Here is a 20,452-nt window from a genome sequence, read left to right as displayed (position 1 = left end):
AACCAAGGATGTGAAAGACATATACTGAAAACTACAAAACATCGGTAAAAAAAAAAAACGGAAGATGACTGAAATAAATGGAAAGACATCCCATGTTCATGGACTGGAGGACTTAATACTGTTAAGATGGCAATACTCTCCTAAAAATCTCACAGATTCAATGCATTTCCTATCAGAATTCCAACCACCTTTTTTGCAAGAAAGGAAAAGCTGATCCCAAATTCATATGAAATTTCAAAAGGTCCTGAGTAGCCAAAATAATCTTCACAAAAGAACAAAATGGGAGGGCCTACCCTTCCCAATTCCAGAATTTCCTACAAAGCTATGGTAATCAAAACAGTGTGGTACTGGCATAAGGATAGCATATATACCACTGGAATAGAATTGATTGAGAATCCAGATATAAATCCATACACCTATGGCCAATGGATTTTCCACAAGGTTACAAGACCATTCAGTGAAGAAAGAATAATAGTCTCCTTAACAAATGGTACTGGAAAAACTGAATATCCAACATGCAAAGGAATAAGGTGGATTCCTAACTAATTACCATAACGAAAAATTAACTCAAAATGGATCAATGACCCAAATATATAAGCTGAAACCATACACTCAGAAAAAAAACATAGAGGTAAATTTTCATTGCCTTGGATTTAGCAATGAATTCTTAGATATGGCAACAAAAGAAAAAAATAGATAAATCAGACTTTATCAAAATTAAAAACTTGCGTAAAGGCCATTATCAAGTAAAAAATACAACCTACAATATACAAATATTTGCAAATATATTCTCTAATTGATCTGATAAAGGTCTCGTATTCAGTATTAGGAATATATACAGAACTCTTACAACTCAACAAAAAGATGAACTATCCAGTTCATAAATGGGCAAAAGATCTGAATAGACATTTCTCCAAACAAGATACACAGATGGTCAACAAGCACAAAAAAAGATGCTCAACTGGGAAATGAAAATCAAAACCACAATATGTAGATACCACTTCACACCTACTAGGATGGCTAGAGTTAAAAAAAAAAAAAAAAAAAGGAAAATAGCAAGTGTAGAAAGGATGTGGAGAATTAGAACCCTTGTGCATTGCTGGTAGGAATACAAAATGGTACAGCCACTGTGAAAAACAGTTTGGTGGTTCTGCAAAAAGTTAAAGAATTATCATATGACTCAGCAATTCCACTCCTACATATATACCCCAAAGAACTGAAAACTGGTACTCAAACAAGTATTTGTACATGAATGTTCATAGCAGCACTATTCTCAATAGCCAAAAGGTGGAAACAAACCTGATTTCCATCAACAGATGAATGGATAAATAAATTGGGATATATCTATACAATGGAATATTATTCAGCTATAAAAAGGAACAAAGTACTGAATCTTGAAAAGATTTTGCTAAAGTAAAAGAAGCCAGACACAAAAGGCCACATATCGTAGGATTCCATTTATATGAAATGTCCAGAACAGGTAAATCTCTAGACAGAAAGCAGACTGGTGATTGCCAGGGTCTTGTAGGGAGAGGAGAATGGGAAGTAACTGCTTAATAGGTATGAGGTTATTTTTTTTTCTTTTTTTTTTTTAAGATTTTATTTATTTATTTGAGAGAGAGAGAATGAGAGACAGAGAGCACGAGAGGGAAGAGGGCAGAGGGAGAAGCAGACCCCCTGCTGAGCAGGGAGCCTGATGCGGGACTCGATCCCGGGACTCCAGGATCATGACCTGAGCCGAAGGCAGTCGCTTAACCAACTGAGCCACCCAGGCGCCCCGGTATGAGGTTTTATTTAAGGGTGATGAAAATATTTCAGAACTAGAAAGAGGTAGTAGTTACACAACACTGTAAATGAATGTAGTAAGTGCCCTGAACGGTTCACTTTGAAATGGTTAATTTTAAGTTATGTGAATTTAACATTAAAAAAAAAAAAAAGCACCTCAAGTTTAATAAAGTTAGATTTAACCTCCTGTATAGACAGTAACTATGAAAGAATGATTTAATACAACCCAGACCTCTAAAAATTAATTCTACATAAGAATGCCATCATTTTGCCATGAATATAATTCATTATACTGTAATTGCCGAAATGTTTCAATGTATTTTTCCACTTGAAAATGTTTACTAAATTTTCAGTCTAGAAATATCTATATTTCATAAAGAATATTAATTTTTAATTTAGACATTTAAAAACTCAAAAATGAAAATTCAGCATAATGTGCTATTCTCAGAAAATTAAAAATTTATAAATTTAAGCTCTAAATAAATAAAAATATACTGAACTGAGATACTATCTTCATCCATTCCTAAAGAGGGCTACATTTGATTTAGGAATACAGGTCAATTTCTATCTTAATAAACACATATTTACAGAAATTATTTCAATTAATAGTATTCAAAGTTGCTTTATGCCAAAATTATAAACACTTTCTACAAATTAAGTGAATATTGCTAATACATACCTCTGCACATAGGTGGAAATAGCAAAGAAGTATAGTTGCTTCTGAACATGTAATCACCAAAATGATAAACACCAGAAATAAGAAGCCAAACATGTAATACATCTGGTGGGACCTATAACAAACATGTCAAGATTAAACTATAAACATTTTCTCTTTGACACAGTAAATAACACAACCTTTTCACATACCCTGAACTGGGAAGTGTTTGCTTTTTGTCCCAACTAATCAAAGACAACAAATTCTCACAGGTGTAGACAGTGATGGAGTAGGGGTGGGACAGGGAGAGGAAAGGATACGGCGATGTCATTGGATTCTGCCTTCTCAAGTTGAACCTGAAACTCTTATTCAAATATGCTTAGTCTAATTGTCTACCGGTGAGTCAGGTTAAGTTCAATAAAAAATTAACGGACAGGCAGAGCCAAAGTAAAAAAGGTTCCTTTTGGTACGTATTGTTTCTTATTGTGACAGAAACAGCTGAACTGTGAAAATGCTATAACAGTCGGGAAGGAAAGATGCATTCTCATCACTAAAAAGTTCAAATTCAGTTCTGACTTTATGCTACTGCAAACCTTGGTACCTGCTGTAACATGTCAATGTGATCCAATAAGGATGATACACTGCAGTGTACACACCCTCATACTAGACTGGCTCAAAATTAGCACTATGAGCTCCATGCAAATAAGAAATCAGAGAATGAAGGAAACCTGGGATTAGTAAGAACTCTGAAGGTCACCACCCTTCTCCCAACGCTTGCTCGAATCCCCTTTATACACGGGCTCAGAGTGTCTCCTCTCTGAAGCAGTACAGATTACTTACTGAAGAACAGAGGTTTGGAGAGACAGGTTAATTTTCTATTACACAGGAGCTATGTGACACAAATAAATTACTTAACATCCAAAGCTTCACCTCTGTCCCTCTAAAATGGGGATAATACCCACCTCATAGAGGTCTGAGAATCAAGAGAATTAATAAGAACTCAATTAATAATAGCTGTTATCACTATTATTCCTTTTCTCACATGGAAAAGACAAAATAACCTTTTGGCTCTTAAGATTTTTGATTATTGGAGAACAGTTTACCTTTATAAGATACAAACAGTCATCAAGAGAAACAAAAAGAGAAAGCTAATACTACACATAAAGGTAAAGGGAATAAGAAGACTTCACACTTAGCTTACCAGATACTATTCAGAATGAAGAAAAGCTGTATAAAGATGCAGCCAAAGGGTAAAATCCCTCCCATGATAATACCAGGCAACGGCTTTGTGTAGAAGGACTGCTCAGGAATCTGACGTGGAATCTGATTGGTTCGAACTGGGTGTTCAATGGCCTTCAGTAAAATAAAGAAAGCATTCATAATTATAATCTATTTTAAAAATTCTTCTCTATTATTAGACTATTTGCCTGCTTTTTTCTCAGCTTCCATGCCGACACTATTGGCAATACAAGTCTACTTAAGTCATCAAACTGAAATCTGCATTTAGAAGCAATGACCCAACCACTGTTAGTATAATATTCAGTCTGTCTACTGAAGCAGGCCACCACTGTTTCCAGCAGCTATCCGCTAATGGCTTTAGATAAAGTAAGAAATACATAGAAGGAGATAATATCGTACTTAAAAATAATAGTTAAGACAAAGGAAAGGTTTTCCCTTTTAATTATACACTTGTAAGAAATCAGCTGGTTCTGAAATTATTGTCAATGTATTTTTATTTGGAGACGGGCAATGTCATCTTTATTAAAATAGCTCAATTCTACTAAGACTTAAGAACACAAAGGCAAAAATGAATGGCTACATGAAGCTTTATGACCATAAGCTACTGATAATGTTTTCCCTTTTATAACACATGACATGGTAGTATAAAAATAAGTGAAACCTAAAGTACCTAAAACATATCTAAGGGGGAAAAATGGGTACATATGTAGAAATTCATTTTCTTGCAAAAACTGCAAAAACATACTTCTACAGTTTCTGTGATGATACATCAAAAACTTAAAATTTGGTATTCTCATGGAGATGATACTTCTGTGGACTAAATTATTTTACAGATATACATATATATGTGTACAGGTAGCGAACCATCATGTCCTTCTTCAGTGTTTCTATTTTTAATAGGCATATTTTCAGAATTTCAAGTACTTACTTATCTATGTAATTAAAAAAATTTTAGGGGCACCTAGGTGGCTCAGTCAGTTAAGTGTCTGCCTTCAGCTCAGGTCATGATCCCAGGGTCCTGGGATTGAGCCCCACATCAGACTCCTTGCTCCGCAGGGAGCCCACTTCTCCCTCTCCTCCCCACTTGTATTCTCTCACCGTCTCTCCTTCTCTCTCTAATAAATAAATAAAATCTTTTTTTTTTTAAAGATTTTTATTTATTTATTTATTTGAGAGAGAGAATGAGAGACAGAGAGCATGAGAGGGAGGAGGGTCAGAGGGAGAAGCAGACCCCCCCCGCTGAGCAGGGAGCCCGATGTGGGACTCGATCCCGGGACTCCAGGATCATGACCTGAGCCAAAGGCAGTCACTTAACCAACTGAGCCACCCAGGTGCCCAATAAATAAAATCTTAAAAAAGATTTATATATCCTTTTTTAAAAGACATATATTCTTTTTTCAAAGACACTTTTCTATCTTGTAAGGTGGCATATGCTAAATTCCTTAGCTGAAATTTATTTGAATAAATTAACACCTATGAACTTACATTCTTCTTAAAACCGAAGTATGCACCAATAAATGTTAGAGGCACAGATATGCAAAACCAAAGAGCCAATATGGCAACCAGTGTTCCAAAAGGAATAGCTGCCGAAGATCCTTCTCCCCAGAGAATCAGATTCATTATAAAGAAGTCAGCAAATACAATCCTGAAAGACACAACAGGCTTTTGGGTAAAACTTGAGTCAGAAGCAAATGATACAGTACCAATCATATGTAATTAATATTATAATTTCTGTGTTATATACAAAGAAAATGAAATTTCTGAATAATGGGGTACATGAATTTAAAACTTCACTAGAAATTGCCAAATTGCTTTCCAGATTTTTCCGCCTGACTTAAACTCCCACCAGCAGTTTATGAAAGTTACCTCTTCACATATTTTATCATGCTTTGGATTGTCAAGTTTGTTGTTTTAATCTGCATTTCCTGTTGACAACTGCCGCTGAGCATCTTGTGCTTGTTGGCTTTATAGGTATTATTTCTGTGACTTGCTGGTTACATCTACTGCTCATTTTTCATTTCGGTTGTACATTTTTCCCAGCTTATAGATGTGAGTTATTTATGTATTCCAGCTACTAATAATTCCTTGTTAAATATCTTGTTTTCCCAGTTTATAGCTTTTTATGGACCCAAACAAGTGAACGTGTATACTAAATTTCCCTTCAGTCCTTCTTCAATGAGTACCTTTTTAAAAACATGGCTGTAATCATACTGTAATTGTTTCTACATTCCCCACAGTTTTTAATGTGATCAGCCATTAATTTTTCCCTTTATCCTTTGTGTACTTTAAGAGAAAGTCTTTCCTAACCTGGGATCATGATGACACTCTTCTCTATTTTCTTCTAATCGTTATGCCCGTTACATTTAGACTGCACCTGGAACTGATTGTGTGTGACTGGTAGGAAGAGAGTTTCTCCCTTCATTTAGACAATTTTACCAGCATCATCTAACACTTCCCCTCCTCTGGTTTGTGATGCCACATCTAGCATGAAGGTTTTCTGTGGCTAATACTCCTGTAAATAGAGTCCTCTTCCCATACAACTACAACTACCATTAAAACATTTAATTTGCTATTGGTAGTATTCAGGATCTTAGAATATTAGCTGATACCTAGCCATACTGCCAAACTCTTTTAATTCTCTATGTCTTATAGTTGAAATTTGTTGATGTTCTCTGTATACAAATTATATCACAAATAGAGATTTTTATTAATATAAGGAAGCATTTCTTTCTCCATTAAATTCTTTTTAAATATGGAAACAATGTTTAATAATATCAAATGCCATTTTGTTGTGTCTACTGTAATAATTATATGCAGGTGTTTACATAAAATTACATGAATTAATTTTGTGTCATTAAGTGGTACTTTTTTCATTAAAGATTTTTATTTATTTATTTATTTATTTCGGGGGGAGGGAGGGAGAGGGAGAGCAGGAGCCCAGGGGGAGGGGCAGAGGGAGAAGGATGCGGGACTTAATCCCAGGACCCTGAGCCAAAGGCAGACGCTTAACTGACTGAGCCACCCAGGTACCCCATTAAATGGTACTTCTTTTCTTAGGTGAACACCAATTCTCCCTGTCCCCTTGGGTTCTTGGTGCACTCTTATGCTCTTTTCTTCTCTCTCCCTCTCTCATTACCTCACCATCCTTCTGGTGAACACTTACTTCTAAGGGTAGGATGAAGAAGATAAATCAAAGAAGGGCTGATCAGAGGTATAAAAGAACTGGCTTAGGATAATTTCTATAAAGCCAAAAAAGAAAGGCGTTTCAAGGAGAAAGTATCCCAATCTTAGATAATAATGTAGAAAGAGTGAAGACAGAGAAAATGATTTCTAGATTTAGAAATGGGAATGTTGTTGGTAACCTTTGAGAAAAGTTTTCACTAAAGTGATGGGGAAGACAGACTGATGACGTGGATTTACACTGTAAATGTATGCTGAGAAGAAAGGAGTGTAGAATATTTTTTCAAGGCAATTTGTTGGGAACGTAAAAGAAATAAGATAGAGGGAAAAATGCTTATGAGAAGAAACTCTTTTTAGGATTTGGGAGGCCTAAGTATATTTGTAGGAAAGGAGATGAAACACATGAACAGAACGTACAGAAAGGGAGAAAGAGAAGATGCCAGAGATTAGGAGGAATGTCTGAAAGGCAAGATTCTGAAGGAAATCACAGCTGACTTGTCCTGGGAAGAAGAGACACTTCTTTAGTTGACAAAGGATACAGTTTGAGAAAAGCATCTAAAAATCTGAATACAACATGAATGGCTGAGAAGCATGCCATTCTTTACTGGAGGTAATTATCTGAGAGAATCTTTATCCCAAACATGTATAAACAACGCAACTATTGTCAACTCTTTTATTTCTGGCCTGCAAATGGAATTCCTGGTTTCTAAATTTAACCTTTGGCTTTCACTATTGCTGCAGACTGCTCAGAGGCTGGTTCTTGTCCACCCGAAATTGGGAGTTGGGAAGAAAGTGGGTTCTATTTCTAGGACCAGACACCAGTCAGGTACGTGATATCAAAAGCTATCCTCCAAAGGGTCACAGTTACTTGTTTTTTTATGTGATCGTTGTTTTTTTTTAAACGCTTGCTACATATTACTCTACTTAATGGAATAAACTCTAAATAAAGGGGTGATACTTTAAAACAATTTTTTATCTTTGAATTATAGTTGGCATACAATGTTACATTAGTTTCAGGTGTACAACAGTGATTTGACAATGCCTATCCATTGCTCAGTGCTCACCATGGTAAATAAAGTCACCATCTGTTACCATTTAATGTTAGTACAATATTATTGACTATGTTCCTTATGCTGTACTTTTCACCTCTGCTGCTTATTTTACAACTGGATGTTTGTACCTCTTAATCCTCTTCATCTATTTTGCCCATCCCCCTCCCCTCCAGCAACCACCAATTTGTCCTCTGTATTTATGAGTCTACTTCTGTTTTGTTCATTTATTTTTAGATTCCACATATAAGTGAAATCTTATGGTATCTGTCTTTCTCTGTCTCACTTATTTCACTTAGCATAATACCCTCTAGGTTCATCCATGCTGTCACCAATGGTGAGATCTCGTTCTTTTTTTTTTTATAGCGGAGTAATATTCCATTGCATGTGTGTATGTATTCACACACACCACATCTTCCTTACCCCATTCATCTATGAATGGACACTTAGGTGGCTTAAAAGCGGCAATACTTTTGATAGAAATCTAAAAATGTTCGCTTGCCTAAACTATGTTCAGGTGAAAACCCCTTCTTGTGATTAGGTCAAAAGCTTTCAATGCAGCCTTACACAACAACATGCCAGACCAACTTACAGGGGCTAAGAAACAGACTTTTAAGAAAAGGAATGTAACAATTTCTCATGTGCAAAGATACTTTTTCCAGGGATGCCTGGGTGGCTCAGCCGGTTAAGTGTCTGCCTTCAGCTCAGGGCATGATCCCAGCGTCCTGGAATCAAGTCCCGCACCAGGCTCCCTGATCAGCGGGGAGCCTGCTTCTCCCTCTGCTTGCTGTCCCCCCTTCTTGTGCTCTCTCGCTCTCTGACAAATAAAATAAAATCTTAAAAAAAAAGAGAGAGAGGGATACTTTTTCCAGATATGGCATGTGGCGGTCACTGTGCAAATGTTTATTAAATACTCACTTTTTATCCCTTTTTAAAAAATTAAGTTCATTTTCTAGGGTACATGGTTTAGAGACAGAGAAGATTCAAGACTTAAGAGATCGAAAATTTGGGAACTAAATTTTATGACTATGTAAGAAAGTTACTACTGAAAAGTTACTATTACTTACCCAGGACAAAGAAATGATGTCAATAAAACGTTTGTTTTCCACTTCTCACCTCCAAAGGCTGTAGAAGAAAACAAAAGTGGGATAACACACAGACTTCTCTTCAAAGCAAACCAAATGGCCATATGTCTAGCATTAAACAAATTTTCAGACAGCACTGGGTGCCCACTCCTAGAAAATCACACCAGCAAATGATGATAATCTCCTCCACAAGTAATCCAGATCAGAGATGCACATCACAGCACTTCCCTGGATAAGCCCTGCTCTCAAGATGTTTGCTTCAGCATAATAAATCTAATATCAAAGGAAGGTCATCAAGACTACTTCTTTTCTAATTTTTTTTTATTTCAAAATAAAACAAACCCTTAAGCTCTAGGCCAGTTTGAATCCATGGGACTGGGTAGAGAAAGGGCATACTGCGGATTCTCCTTTACCTTGTAGCCAGTTTCAGAATTTGTTATAAAACTAGGAACCCTCAAGCCTAAAGTGCAGCACATTTAAATTTCCACAGCAGGTCTAAATCTCTAGGATTCCTCTGGCATTGCAGTTTCTGGTAGGGGGTTTAAGTGGGGATGGGGAGATCAGCGTGTCAGATTAGGTGACTAGGAAGAGTGAAAGGGTTTTGGCCACTTCACAGAATTTGCTTATGAACTTGTTAATCTCCTTTCACCCTAATTTCTTTTCCCCACTAAAAAAAAATTTTAAAAATATATACAGTAAAAAATGAAAGTACTCCCTGCTTCCAGTTTAAAAGTTGGAGATAAAACTGGCTGAGATGTGAGAACAGCTTTGATTTTTTAAAAAAGTTTTAATCGTTTATAAGCCAAGTTTAAGTACCACTTGCCCTACAACAAAATGACAATATGTATATGATTTGAATTCACAGCATTACTGATAAAGAGACTATTGTGGAAGTATTAATTCTGGGTTTAATACAATTCCAATCAAAAGTTAAACAATCTGTATTGAAACATAAATATTCCATAAAATGAAGTATTTTGTGACTGGGGCCACATGACAGCACCTCTTGGAATGTTCTGCCTGATTAATGCGCAGCTGAGATCTGAAGGACAGACAGGAGTTAAAGAGGGTTGCGTCTGGGCTGGGAGGGAGAATGAGCTGGAACTTTCTAGCAAAGGGAAGAGCATGGGGTGAAGTCCTCAGGCAGATGTGAAGGTACACAGCCCGTCAGAGGAACTGAAAGAAAGCTAGCGGAGTTGAGAAAGCTAGAGTGCTGCATGGGAGGCAGGGGACCAATCATATCTCATATGCGTTAAAACACACATGACACCAATCCTCTGTCCTTTAGTAAAGGATGAAAGGAAAGAAAGAAAGAAAAAAAACCCTGACAAAATCCACAAAGAGTAAAACACAGACACACATACATATAGGATTTCATGTTTTCAGGAGCACTGTATATGGCAAAGTCTAACTAATACTTCTATTTGGGGTTGGGTCTAGCCAACCTCACTATAAGGATGTGCATGTACCCCGACTGTGTTCTACCCCAAACCTTATTCACATCAACCTTAGCTCTGTCTCATCTTCCATCTTTGTTTTTTTCTTTGGTGGGCACTTTTTTCCCCCCTAATTTATTATTTAAGTATAACTAACACAATGTTACATTAGTTTCAGGTGTACAACATACTAGTTCCACAATTCTATACATTACTCAGTGTTCACCATTATAAAGTGTAGTCACTGTCACCATACAACAGTATTATTGGCTACATTTCCTATGCTGTACTTTTCACCTCCATGACTTATTTAATAACTGAAAGTCTGTACATCTTAATTCCCTTCATCTATTTCGCCCAAATCCCACCCAACTCCTCTCTAGCAATCACCAGTTTGTTCTCTGTATTTAAGTCTATTTTTTTGTTTTTTCTGTTTTTTAGATTCCACATATAAAAAATCATATAAAATATTTGTCTTTTACTGTGCAAAAGGACAATAATATTTATTTTGGTGTAGTTCCTATTGTTTATTTTTGCTTTTGTTTCCCTTGCCTGAGGAAACCTATCCACAGATGTGTCACTAAGGCTGATGTAAAAGATCACGTACCTGTTTGCTCTCTCCTAGGGGCTTATGGTTTCAGGTCTCACATTTAATCCATTTTACATTTATATGTGTACATGGTTTAAGAAAGTGGTCCTGCTTTCCCAGCACCATTTTTTAAAGACACTGTCTTTTCCCCACTGTATATTCTTGCCTCCTCTGTCACAGATTCATTGACCATATAAGAGTAAGTTTATTTCTGGGCTTTTTATTCTGTTCCATTGATCTATGTGTCTATTTTTGTGACAGTATCACACTGTTTTAATTATTACAGTTTTGTAGTGTTATCTTGAAATCTTGGATTGTGATACCTCCAGTTTTGTTCTTTCTCCAGATTGCTTTGGCTATTCAGGGTCTTTTTTGATTCCATACAAATTTTAGGTTTATTTGTTCTAGTTCTGTGAAAAATACTATTAGTATTTTGATAAGGATTGCACTAAATCAGCAGATTGCTTTGGGTAGTATGGACATTTGAATGGTATTAATTCTTCTAATCCATGAGCATGGTATATCTTTCCATTTGTTTGTGTCTTCAATTTCTTTCATCAATGTCTTACAGTTTTCAGAGCATGAGTTTTTTACCTCCTCCCTGTCCCTGTCACTTTAAATTACAGATTACCTATGAGGTCATCTCAACAGACTTCAGGATTCCACAGTAACCCTGGCATTCGCTGACCCTGGCAAAACTGCTTTCCAAGTCATCTAGTCATAGCCCATCCTTACCCTGTGGCCCTGACACTTTTTTTCACTGAACTTTATTTTACTTTTAGAAAGCAAGAATACAAGAGATTACAACTAATTATATTATAAAAGCAAATTAAATTATATCAGGGCTCTTTAGCATGACCTCTCTTATTTAAGAAAAGGTATTACTATATATATTACTTATTTTAGTTAATAAATCAGTGATACTCATATTATCTTCCTTTATTAGTCTATACACATTTCTATGAATGTAGCAATCTAAGTTGTTCAGCCAAACCTCTTATGTCAAAACTTAAAAGTAAAAGAACAGAGGGAATGATGGATAAGCAGCACCTAAATTTGCTTACCTCACTGTATAAACCTTTTTTAACAAAATCTAGGGATGGTCATCCACATCGCAAGCTTCTTTTATATAAAGATATGTACCTATGATACATACTGGTTTGAGAAAATCACCTACTGGCTCAGGTGCAGTGATGGAGCAGATGAGATCCCTGACGTGACAGTCAGGGTCGCTCTTACTTACACTTATAAAATCTGGCAGCGACATAGCCTGCAGGCGTGCCCAGCAGGACCCATAGGACCACAGCACAAGTCATCAGTGCTCCTCTGTTGGCAGGTGACAAAAATCCCAGGCAAGCAAAAACTAAAAAATAAGTGATTTTAAGTTACAAATTTCATTACTGCTTCCTTTCTAAAGTGACAGAAGACAGCTTTCATTTTTTAAACAAGAAACCAAATACAATTTCATGAATATACTGTCTTATCATACGGTCACACTAAATCTTAGCAATATTTTAAGGTACTACATCAACAGGATAACAAAGCAAACTCTACTTTGAATATTTCTTGCCGGGGTCCATAAAACCCCACCTTTCCTATTATCAGGGAAGGCTGACTGGGTGCTCACGAGTGCTTTTAGCTCTTCTGATTCAAGTACAGCTTCTTCTTCTTTTTTTTTAAGAGAGAGGGGAGGAGGGAGGGAGGGAGAGAGAGAGAGAGCGTGAGCATGAGTTGGGGGAGGGGCAGAAAGGGTGGGGTGGGGAGGGGAGAGAAAGAGAGTCTCAAGTAGACCCCTGTGCTGAGCACAGAGCTGATGCAGGGCCCGATCCCATGACCCTGAGATCATGATCTGAGCTGAAACCAAGAGTTGGATGCTTAACCCGACTAAGCTACCCAAGTGCCCTGTCAAGTACAGCTTTTTAAAATTAATATGAATAAAGATATTCCCACCATGAAATAGTCCCACTTTTGTTCCCTTTAAAATAATACTGGGGCGGGGGGTGGTGCCTGAGTGGCTCAGTCGGTTAAGTGTCTGCCTTTGGCTCAGGTCATGATCCCAGAGTCCCAGGATCAAGCCCTGCATTAGGCTCCCTGCTCAGCAGGGAGTCTGCTTCTCCCTCTCCCTCTGCTTGTGCTCACTCTCTCTCTCTCAAATAAATAAAATCTAAAAATAATAATAATAATAATGGGTCCTTTGTGGTAAAAAATACCCTATAACATTCAAACACAAAAGACAAGACAGAATCTAATCAATGAATAAAACAAGAGAATAAAGATTTCATAGTACCATTAGCTTTCTGAACACAAGTTACTGAAGGACTTGGTCAATAACTTGGGGAAATTCTGGCTTCTACCTTTATTTAGTTGGTTGGTTTTATTTGTTCTTCCTTATATAACCCATCTGACTAATAAGAATAAAAATGCTATATTTGTAAAGATTCCTGGTTTTAAGCTGGGATTCAGAAGTTATGACTTTGCTCAGTAAGAAATCCAAGTGGCTTTCTAATCCCAGGAACAAGAAAGTTCCCAGTGTTTCTGTGGTGTACAGAATCAAGCACGTGCCCACCCATACCTGATCAGCACCGACTAAGGGGCAAGAGGAGAAACTCATAAGCAGGAAACCAACCAGGGTGACTTTAGAAGACCTATCAGAATTTCAACCAAAATGCATCCCCCCCATTCTCCCCAGAACTGAGAAATGGACTGTTCTGAAGAAGAAAGTTCATATTTGAACATTTAAGGAAAATGATCTCTAGGCTCTCTGAAACTTTCCTTCCTCACGAATTCACTTTCTGGCAGACCCCCAACAAGAACGAGATGATGACAGAAGGCAACTCCCAATAAAATTTTCAAGCAGGGGACGCCTGGGTGGCTCAGTTGGTTGAGCGTCTGCCTTTGGCTCGGGTCATGATCCCAGGGTCTTGGGATCGAGTCCTGCATCGGGCTCCTAACTCGGTGGGGAGCCTGCTTCTCCCTCTGCCTGCCGCTCACCCTGCTTGTGCTCTCTCCCTCTGACCAATAAATAAACAAAATTTTAAAAAAAAAAATTTTTTTTCAAGCAGAATTCTATCCTGAAGCATCCAGTCTGCTCTAGCTCTATCCTGGCTCTGTGGGGATCTAATGCCTTCATGCTATCCTCTGGCTGTGTCCAAACCTCTGTCATGATGCCTTCTCCCAACCTACCCTCTTCAGTATAATATACTTAAGAATTCTAGGCCTACTCATCATAGCTGCATCTCCTTACCAAGTAGATAAAGATACATGTTCTAGTTAATCTTCAGATTAGTCTTCAAAGTAAGCCTGAGGTGTAAATCAGTGGTTCTCAAACTTACTCAGGTGCCAGACATTTGGAAGTGAGAATCCTCTTTGTAAAGTATTTATATATTTCCATCACAAAAACGTGGAATAATTTTACTAACATAAAATGACTTTAGTATTACATATTTAATATGCAATCAAACATAAGGACAAATGTTCATTAAAAAATTATTAAAAGGTCAGGGATTTCTGAATTCTTCCAGTAATAATTCGTTACTGTTCATCAGTAGAAGGCACCAATAAAGGAAACATAAGGAAAATAAAAGCAAAATTTAGAAAACTCTATTCATAAACCTTTTTTTCTCTTACAATTAGGAAAACTGCAGAAATACTGTATTCCCATACAGCAGCCTCAGAACCACCCCTGTGGCTGATCAATAACTCTACGGGGGGAGGAGGGGCTATTAAAAAAAAAAAAAGACTGTCTTAACTGACAAAAATTTAAGTAATAACACTTCTCCCTTGCTTCCTAAATCCTTCCAAGATGAGGAAGGTCTACAAAAAGCTTCCTGCCCCATTCCCTCTTCTCCTTTTTTTTTTCTCAGTGGAAGCCAAAAACGTCTTGGAATCCTAATCATACTGCTCCTGGTAGTGGGGCAGAGGCAACCTGCATGACCCTCGTTCCGAGCCACCGAGACTCAGACCCAGACGGTCTTCAGGTACCTAGTCATCTTCAGCTCCAACTCCATGACAAAGGCTTGGTCTCTATGCAGCTGTAAGGGAGATGTGAGGTCAGTTTTCTGGCACAGCTAACCCTGCCTCCAAGTAATGTATAGCCAAAGCACACAGATTTAAAAGCCAAAAGGACTCTTAGAAACAATCTAGCCTAGCTACACTTAGGAAAACCAGTTTCCACGTTTTTTGTTTTTAAGATTTTATCTATTTATTTTAGAGAGAGAACGCATGAGTGTGCAAGCAGGGGGAGGGACAGAGGGAGATCATGACCTGAGCTGAAATCAAGAGTTGGATGCTTAACCAACTGAGTCACCCAGGCACCCTGGAAAACTGATTCTCAAATAATTATTTAGAAAAAGTATTTTCTACTTTTTAATTTTCATTGAATACTTACATAGAGTCACAAAAGTCATAATTAAAATCTGTGTCCCTGATCCAAGAAAGACTGATAGCAGCATCCCTTTTCTTGGAGGACGGAATATATCACCATGAACTAGTTTCCAGCCAAATTCTTCCTGGGCATCCTCCTAAAAAGGGAATGAAGTTGTTTAATTGACATGTGGTATCACCAGGACAGCTAGACAGTTTGTTCACTGGTGAATATGCTGATATAGAAAAATTCTTTTAAACTTACGAATGTTAGTATTTATTCCAATTCCAAAGTTTTATGAAGTTTGACTCCCAGAGCTTTATATAGTTTTCTTGAATTGCTTTTAAAGGAATGTTGTATGTTAAGGTCTATAAAAATACATTGAGAAACTTCAAAAAGGTATGTAAAATAATGTGACAGTCAAGCTTTATGATCCAACTTGATGACTTAATTTCACTCACACTCCATCCTTTTCAATCTACTTTCACCAATATCCAAAATGAATGAATGGTATTAGGTTTCACAGCTACTTTGCTGGGTATAGTAGACTTAGCTATGAGCATATGAGTAAATTTGCCACCAGCCCTAACTGCTCCCCCGATCTCTAGACACACATACACGATTTGCCTAATCACGGCTCCACTTGGTTGTTTAACAAGCACCCTGAACAGAACTATCACAACTGAATGGATTCTCTCTCCCCATCTATACTGTTTCTGCAGCAGCAACACCGCCCCAACCCAGTCACCCAGTAGTTACAGCTCCATCTGGCCAGCAGTTCAGTACCTCAAACCTTGGAATCCTCCTTGATTCCTTCCTTTTTTTCACATCTTGAATACAGTCCTTTAACAAATCTTCAGCTCTGCCTCCAAAATATTTCAGCAGAACCCAACACTAGCCCCCAGTTCAAGTCATCCCTTGTTACCTGGCTACTGTAATACACCACACTGACCTCTGTGTTCCTGCCCTTGCTTCTATTCAGATACTTCTCAATACAGCATCCAGCAGGGTCCTTTAACCAACTGGGTGTTTTGGACCAGAAACATTGGCTCATTTATTTTCTTTCCCTCTTCCACCTTCTCCATAGTCAACCAAACAGTATTCCATCCCGCCCTCTAAACACCCGCTGTATCTGTCTGTCTAGCTCCTTTTTTTCTTTCCTGCCACCATCCTATCTCTGGGAGTTCCATAATCACCCCTGGACTGGTTTCTTTTCTTTTTTTTTTTTTAAGATTTTATTTATTTATTTGAGAGAGAGAATGAGATAGAGAGCATGAGAGGGGGGAGGGTCAGAGAGAGAGGCAGACTCCCTGCTGAGCAGGGAGTCCGACGTGGGACTCGATCCCGGGACTCCAGGATCATGACCTGAGCCGAAGGCAGTCGCTTAACCAACTGAGCCACCCAGGTGCCCCCTGGACTGGTTTCTGTACCTTCAATCTTGCCCTGCTCTGAACGATGCTCCACATAATATTGAAAGTGATTTTCCTACATCACAAACCTGGCTATGCAGTGCTGTTTAAAATTCTTTAAGAGCTTCCCTGTGACCTTCAAACTGTATTAGTTACAAGTCCTCAGACTCTGACCCCCACTACTTTTTCAGCCTCATTTCTCGACATTTCCTTCAGGATGCATCTCACCTCTACCCCAAATTCTCAAACTTCTACCTTTGTGCGCAGCAGACAATGCTACTGATGTTACATTTACACATATTTTTTAGTAAATATAAATCAACTGGAATTTGAAACATGGAAACTTTTATATAGGTACTAATCCTGCTCTTATAATGCCTAATATAAGGCAACAGTAAAAATCAAAATACTTTCATATACACCATGGAACTATACTCTACTTGGTCATTTTTGAGGAATGTACAAACTGAAGTTTTATTAAAAGTACATGGGTTCTATGGGGCGCCTGGGTGGCTCAGATGGTTAAGCGTCTGCCTTCGGCTCAGGTCATGATCCCAGGGTCCTGGGATCGAGCCCCGCATCGGGCTCCTGGCTCAGCGGGGAGTCTGCTTCTTCCTCTCCCTCTGCCTCTCCCACTGCTCGTGCTCTCTCTCTCTCTCTCTGTATCTCTGTGTCTCAAATGAATAAATAAAATCTTTAAAAAAAAAAAAAGTACATGGGTTCTAAATGGATTAAATAAAATTACATTTGGGACTGACTTTAAAACAACTGAAAGGGAGGAACTGGTGGGATTCTAAAAAGACTAAACATGAGCTGAGAACTGTTGGACCAGGGTGATGGGTATACTAATCTCTGTGCTTCTGTGAATGTTTATATTAAAAGTATGAGGGAAAAAAGTACATTCACCTCTTCTTTTAGGTGGGGTAGTATTACAGACGAGGCACCAGTTCTGATTACTTTTTTACTGAATAAGCACTAAAAAATTCAGAGTTAAGTAAAAACTAAGTTTTCCATAAAGGGCCAGGTACCCTTTCTTTGGAGAAAACAAATGTGACAAGTTTCTTACTATCCTTGCAGAGATACTCTACTCATACATAAGGAAATGCATGAATACCTTTTCTCATTTTGCATAAATGGTAGCATATTATACACATTATTTCACATCTTGCTGTCTTGGCCTAATAATAAGGAGATGCCTCCACATTCGTATACACAGAATTGCCTCATTCTTTTTAATGATTACATAGTATTCTACTGCAGGGACATTCCATAATTTATAAAATCAGTCCCCTATTAATGAGTATTTGAGTTTCTTAAAAGCTTTAGTTATTATAAGCAATAATATATTGTTTTAAAATAAAAAATAGCAGTAATAATAAAAACCTTTGCATCCAAGTTAGTTTCTTTTCTTTTTTTTTTTTTAAAGATTTTATTTATTTGACAGAGAGAGACACAGCGAGAGAGGGAACACAAGCAGGGGGAGTGGGAGAGGGAGAAGCAGGCTTCCCGCAGAGCAGGGAGCCCGATGTGGGGCTCGATCCCAGGACCCTGGGATCATGACCCGAGCCGAAGGCAGACGCTTAACGACTGAGCCACCCAGGTGCCCCCCAAGTTAGTTTCTAAGAACTGAATTGTTGGGTCAAACTATCTACATTATAAACTAATATTGCCAAAGTGCCTTTCATAAGTTACACCAATTTACATTCTCATAAACTACGTATCAAAGTGCTCACGTCCTCAATCCACCAACACATTATCAAACATTTTAATTGCTGTCAGTGCGCCAGAGGAGCAAACAATCTTGCACTGCAGTTTTATTTTGCATTTCTCTTATTATGAATGATGTTAGATCTTTTTATATGTTTAAGAACCATCTGTGTTTGTTTTTTAAAGATTTTATTTATTTGTCAGAGAGAGCGTGCGCATGCACAAGTAGGCAGAGCTGCAGGCAGAGGGAGAAGCTGGCTCCCCGCTGAGCAAGGAGCACGATGCGGGACTCGATCTTCGATCCCAGGACCCTGGGATCATGACCTAAGCTAAAGGCAGACGCTTAACAGACTGAGCCACCCAGGTGTCCCTTGTATTTCTTTTTAATGGACTCTCTTTTCATATACCATGCCTGGTTGCTTACTGGGATGATGATTGTTTTTGTAATGATTTTAGGATTTCTTTATTTATGAGGAATTAACTTTTTGTTTGTTACATGTGTTAAATATTTTCCCATTTGACTTTTATCTTTTTACTTAATGGTATTTCTTCCTATTCAAATGTTTTTTGACATAGTAATCATAGAGCAATCATTTCTTTTATAACTTCTGGCTCTCTGTGATACTTAAAAAATTCTACCCTTCTCCAAGATTTAAAAATAACTTCTCATGTGTCCTAGTATTTTACAGTTTCACATTTTCATTTAACATAAGGAATAAAGTTGGAATCTACCTTATTTTTTAACCAAATGGCCACCCACTTTATCCAATACTATACATCAAATTTGTTTTTTCTCTGCTGATACACTTTTGTTAATCTCCAAATTTTTAGACTCATTATTTTTATAAACAGAAAATGTTTACTTGGAATCTTTTTGTTCACCCATTTTTCTAAATTATCTCTTTGGGATTGGTTTTTATTTATTTTCTGCTAAAGTACTTCTATAGAAATTTCTTCAGGTCTGATCGATCGATGGATTGACTGATTCACTGCTAAAGTTTACTTCTATAGATATTCCTTCAGTGACGGTCTGTGGTCCACTACCTCTGTTCATCTGAAAAAGGTATTTCACCTTTATTCTTGAAAGATACCTTCTCTGGGTACATGATTCCATGTAAACAGTTAATTTCTCTCACTGATTTAAGATGTTTTGTCTCTGAGCTTCCACTTCCAATTTAACTGTTTTTCTTTTGCAGATGCTCGAATTTTTTTCCCCCCTCTACCTGATTCTAAGATCTTTTTTCTCTGGTGTTCTATGGTTTTGTCACAGTTGATCTAGATGTGGATTTCTTTTTATTTCTTCTGCTTGGGACACACTATGTTTCCTTTATCTAAATATTCCTCTTATTTTTTCATATACTTTATACTCTGTAATTAAGAGTTGTAGTATCTGAAATCTTCAGGGGGTTCTAAACATGTTGCTTATTGTAAATTTTTGTGAATTTCTAATAGATCATTTTTTTTAGATTTATTTATTTATTTTAGAGAAGGGGGAAGAGGAGCAGAAGGAGAGGAATAGAGAGAATCCCAAGCAGACTCCCCGCAGAGCAGAGAGTCCAGCATGAGGCTCAATCTCATGACCCTGAGATCATGACCTGAGCTGAAATCAAAAGTCAGATGCTCAACTGATTGGGCCACCCAGGCACCCCTAGATCATATTTTATTGATCTTAAATTGGGGGAATTCTACAAACCTAAATTTGGGAGACTTTACCCCAAAGGATTTCTACTTGATTCTGCCAAGAATCAGAAGGCACTTGCTAACTTAGAATCATTTTGCTCCCCTTCAAGAATCCATGCTTAATACAGGAGGAGACTTGAGGTTCAGCTCCCTTGTTAGTGACCCAAAGTTTAGTCTCCCAGTTGGTTACTTTATATAAGGACTGATTTAAAGGAGAACTCCATCCTCTTGTGCTTGCATTGTTTCCTGCTCTGGTCTCAGCTCACTTTTGTGGG

General features: G+C 37.7%; 1 protein-coding gene across 1 annotated transcript in view; it reads right to left on the bottom strand.

The window, feature by feature from the left end:
- TM9SF2 (transmembrane 9 superfamily member 2) overlaps positions 1–20,452 on the bottom strand; it is a 58,687-nt gene that overhangs the window by 5,433 nt on the left and 32,802 nt on the right. The window contains exons 10-15 of the mRNA XM_006731840.3: positions 15,406–15,538; positions 12,262–12,381; positions 8,976–9,033; positions 5,165–5,324; positions 3,642–3,793; positions 2,465–2,576 (exon numbers count right to left, since the gene is read on the bottom strand). Coding sequence (XP_006731903.1) covers positions 2,465–2,576; positions 3,642–3,793; positions 5,165–5,324; positions 8,976–9,033; positions 12,262–12,381; positions 15,406–15,538 — 735 coding nt within the window. The remainder of the gene's footprint in view (positions 1–2,464; positions 2,577–3,641; positions 3,794–5,164; positions 5,325–8,975; positions 9,034–12,261; positions 12,382–15,405; positions 15,539–20,452) is intronic.

Source organism: Leptonychotes weddellii, chromosome 3 (genome assembly GCF_054177405.1).
Source record: "Leptonychotes weddellii isolate Sample4059 chromosome 3, ASM5417740v2, whole genome shotgun sequence".
Taxonomy (NCBI): Eukaryota; Metazoa; Chordata; class Mammalia; order Carnivora; family Phocidae; genus Leptonychotes; species Leptonychotes weddellii.
This window is presented reverse-complemented; position numbering and strand designations above follow the sequence as displayed.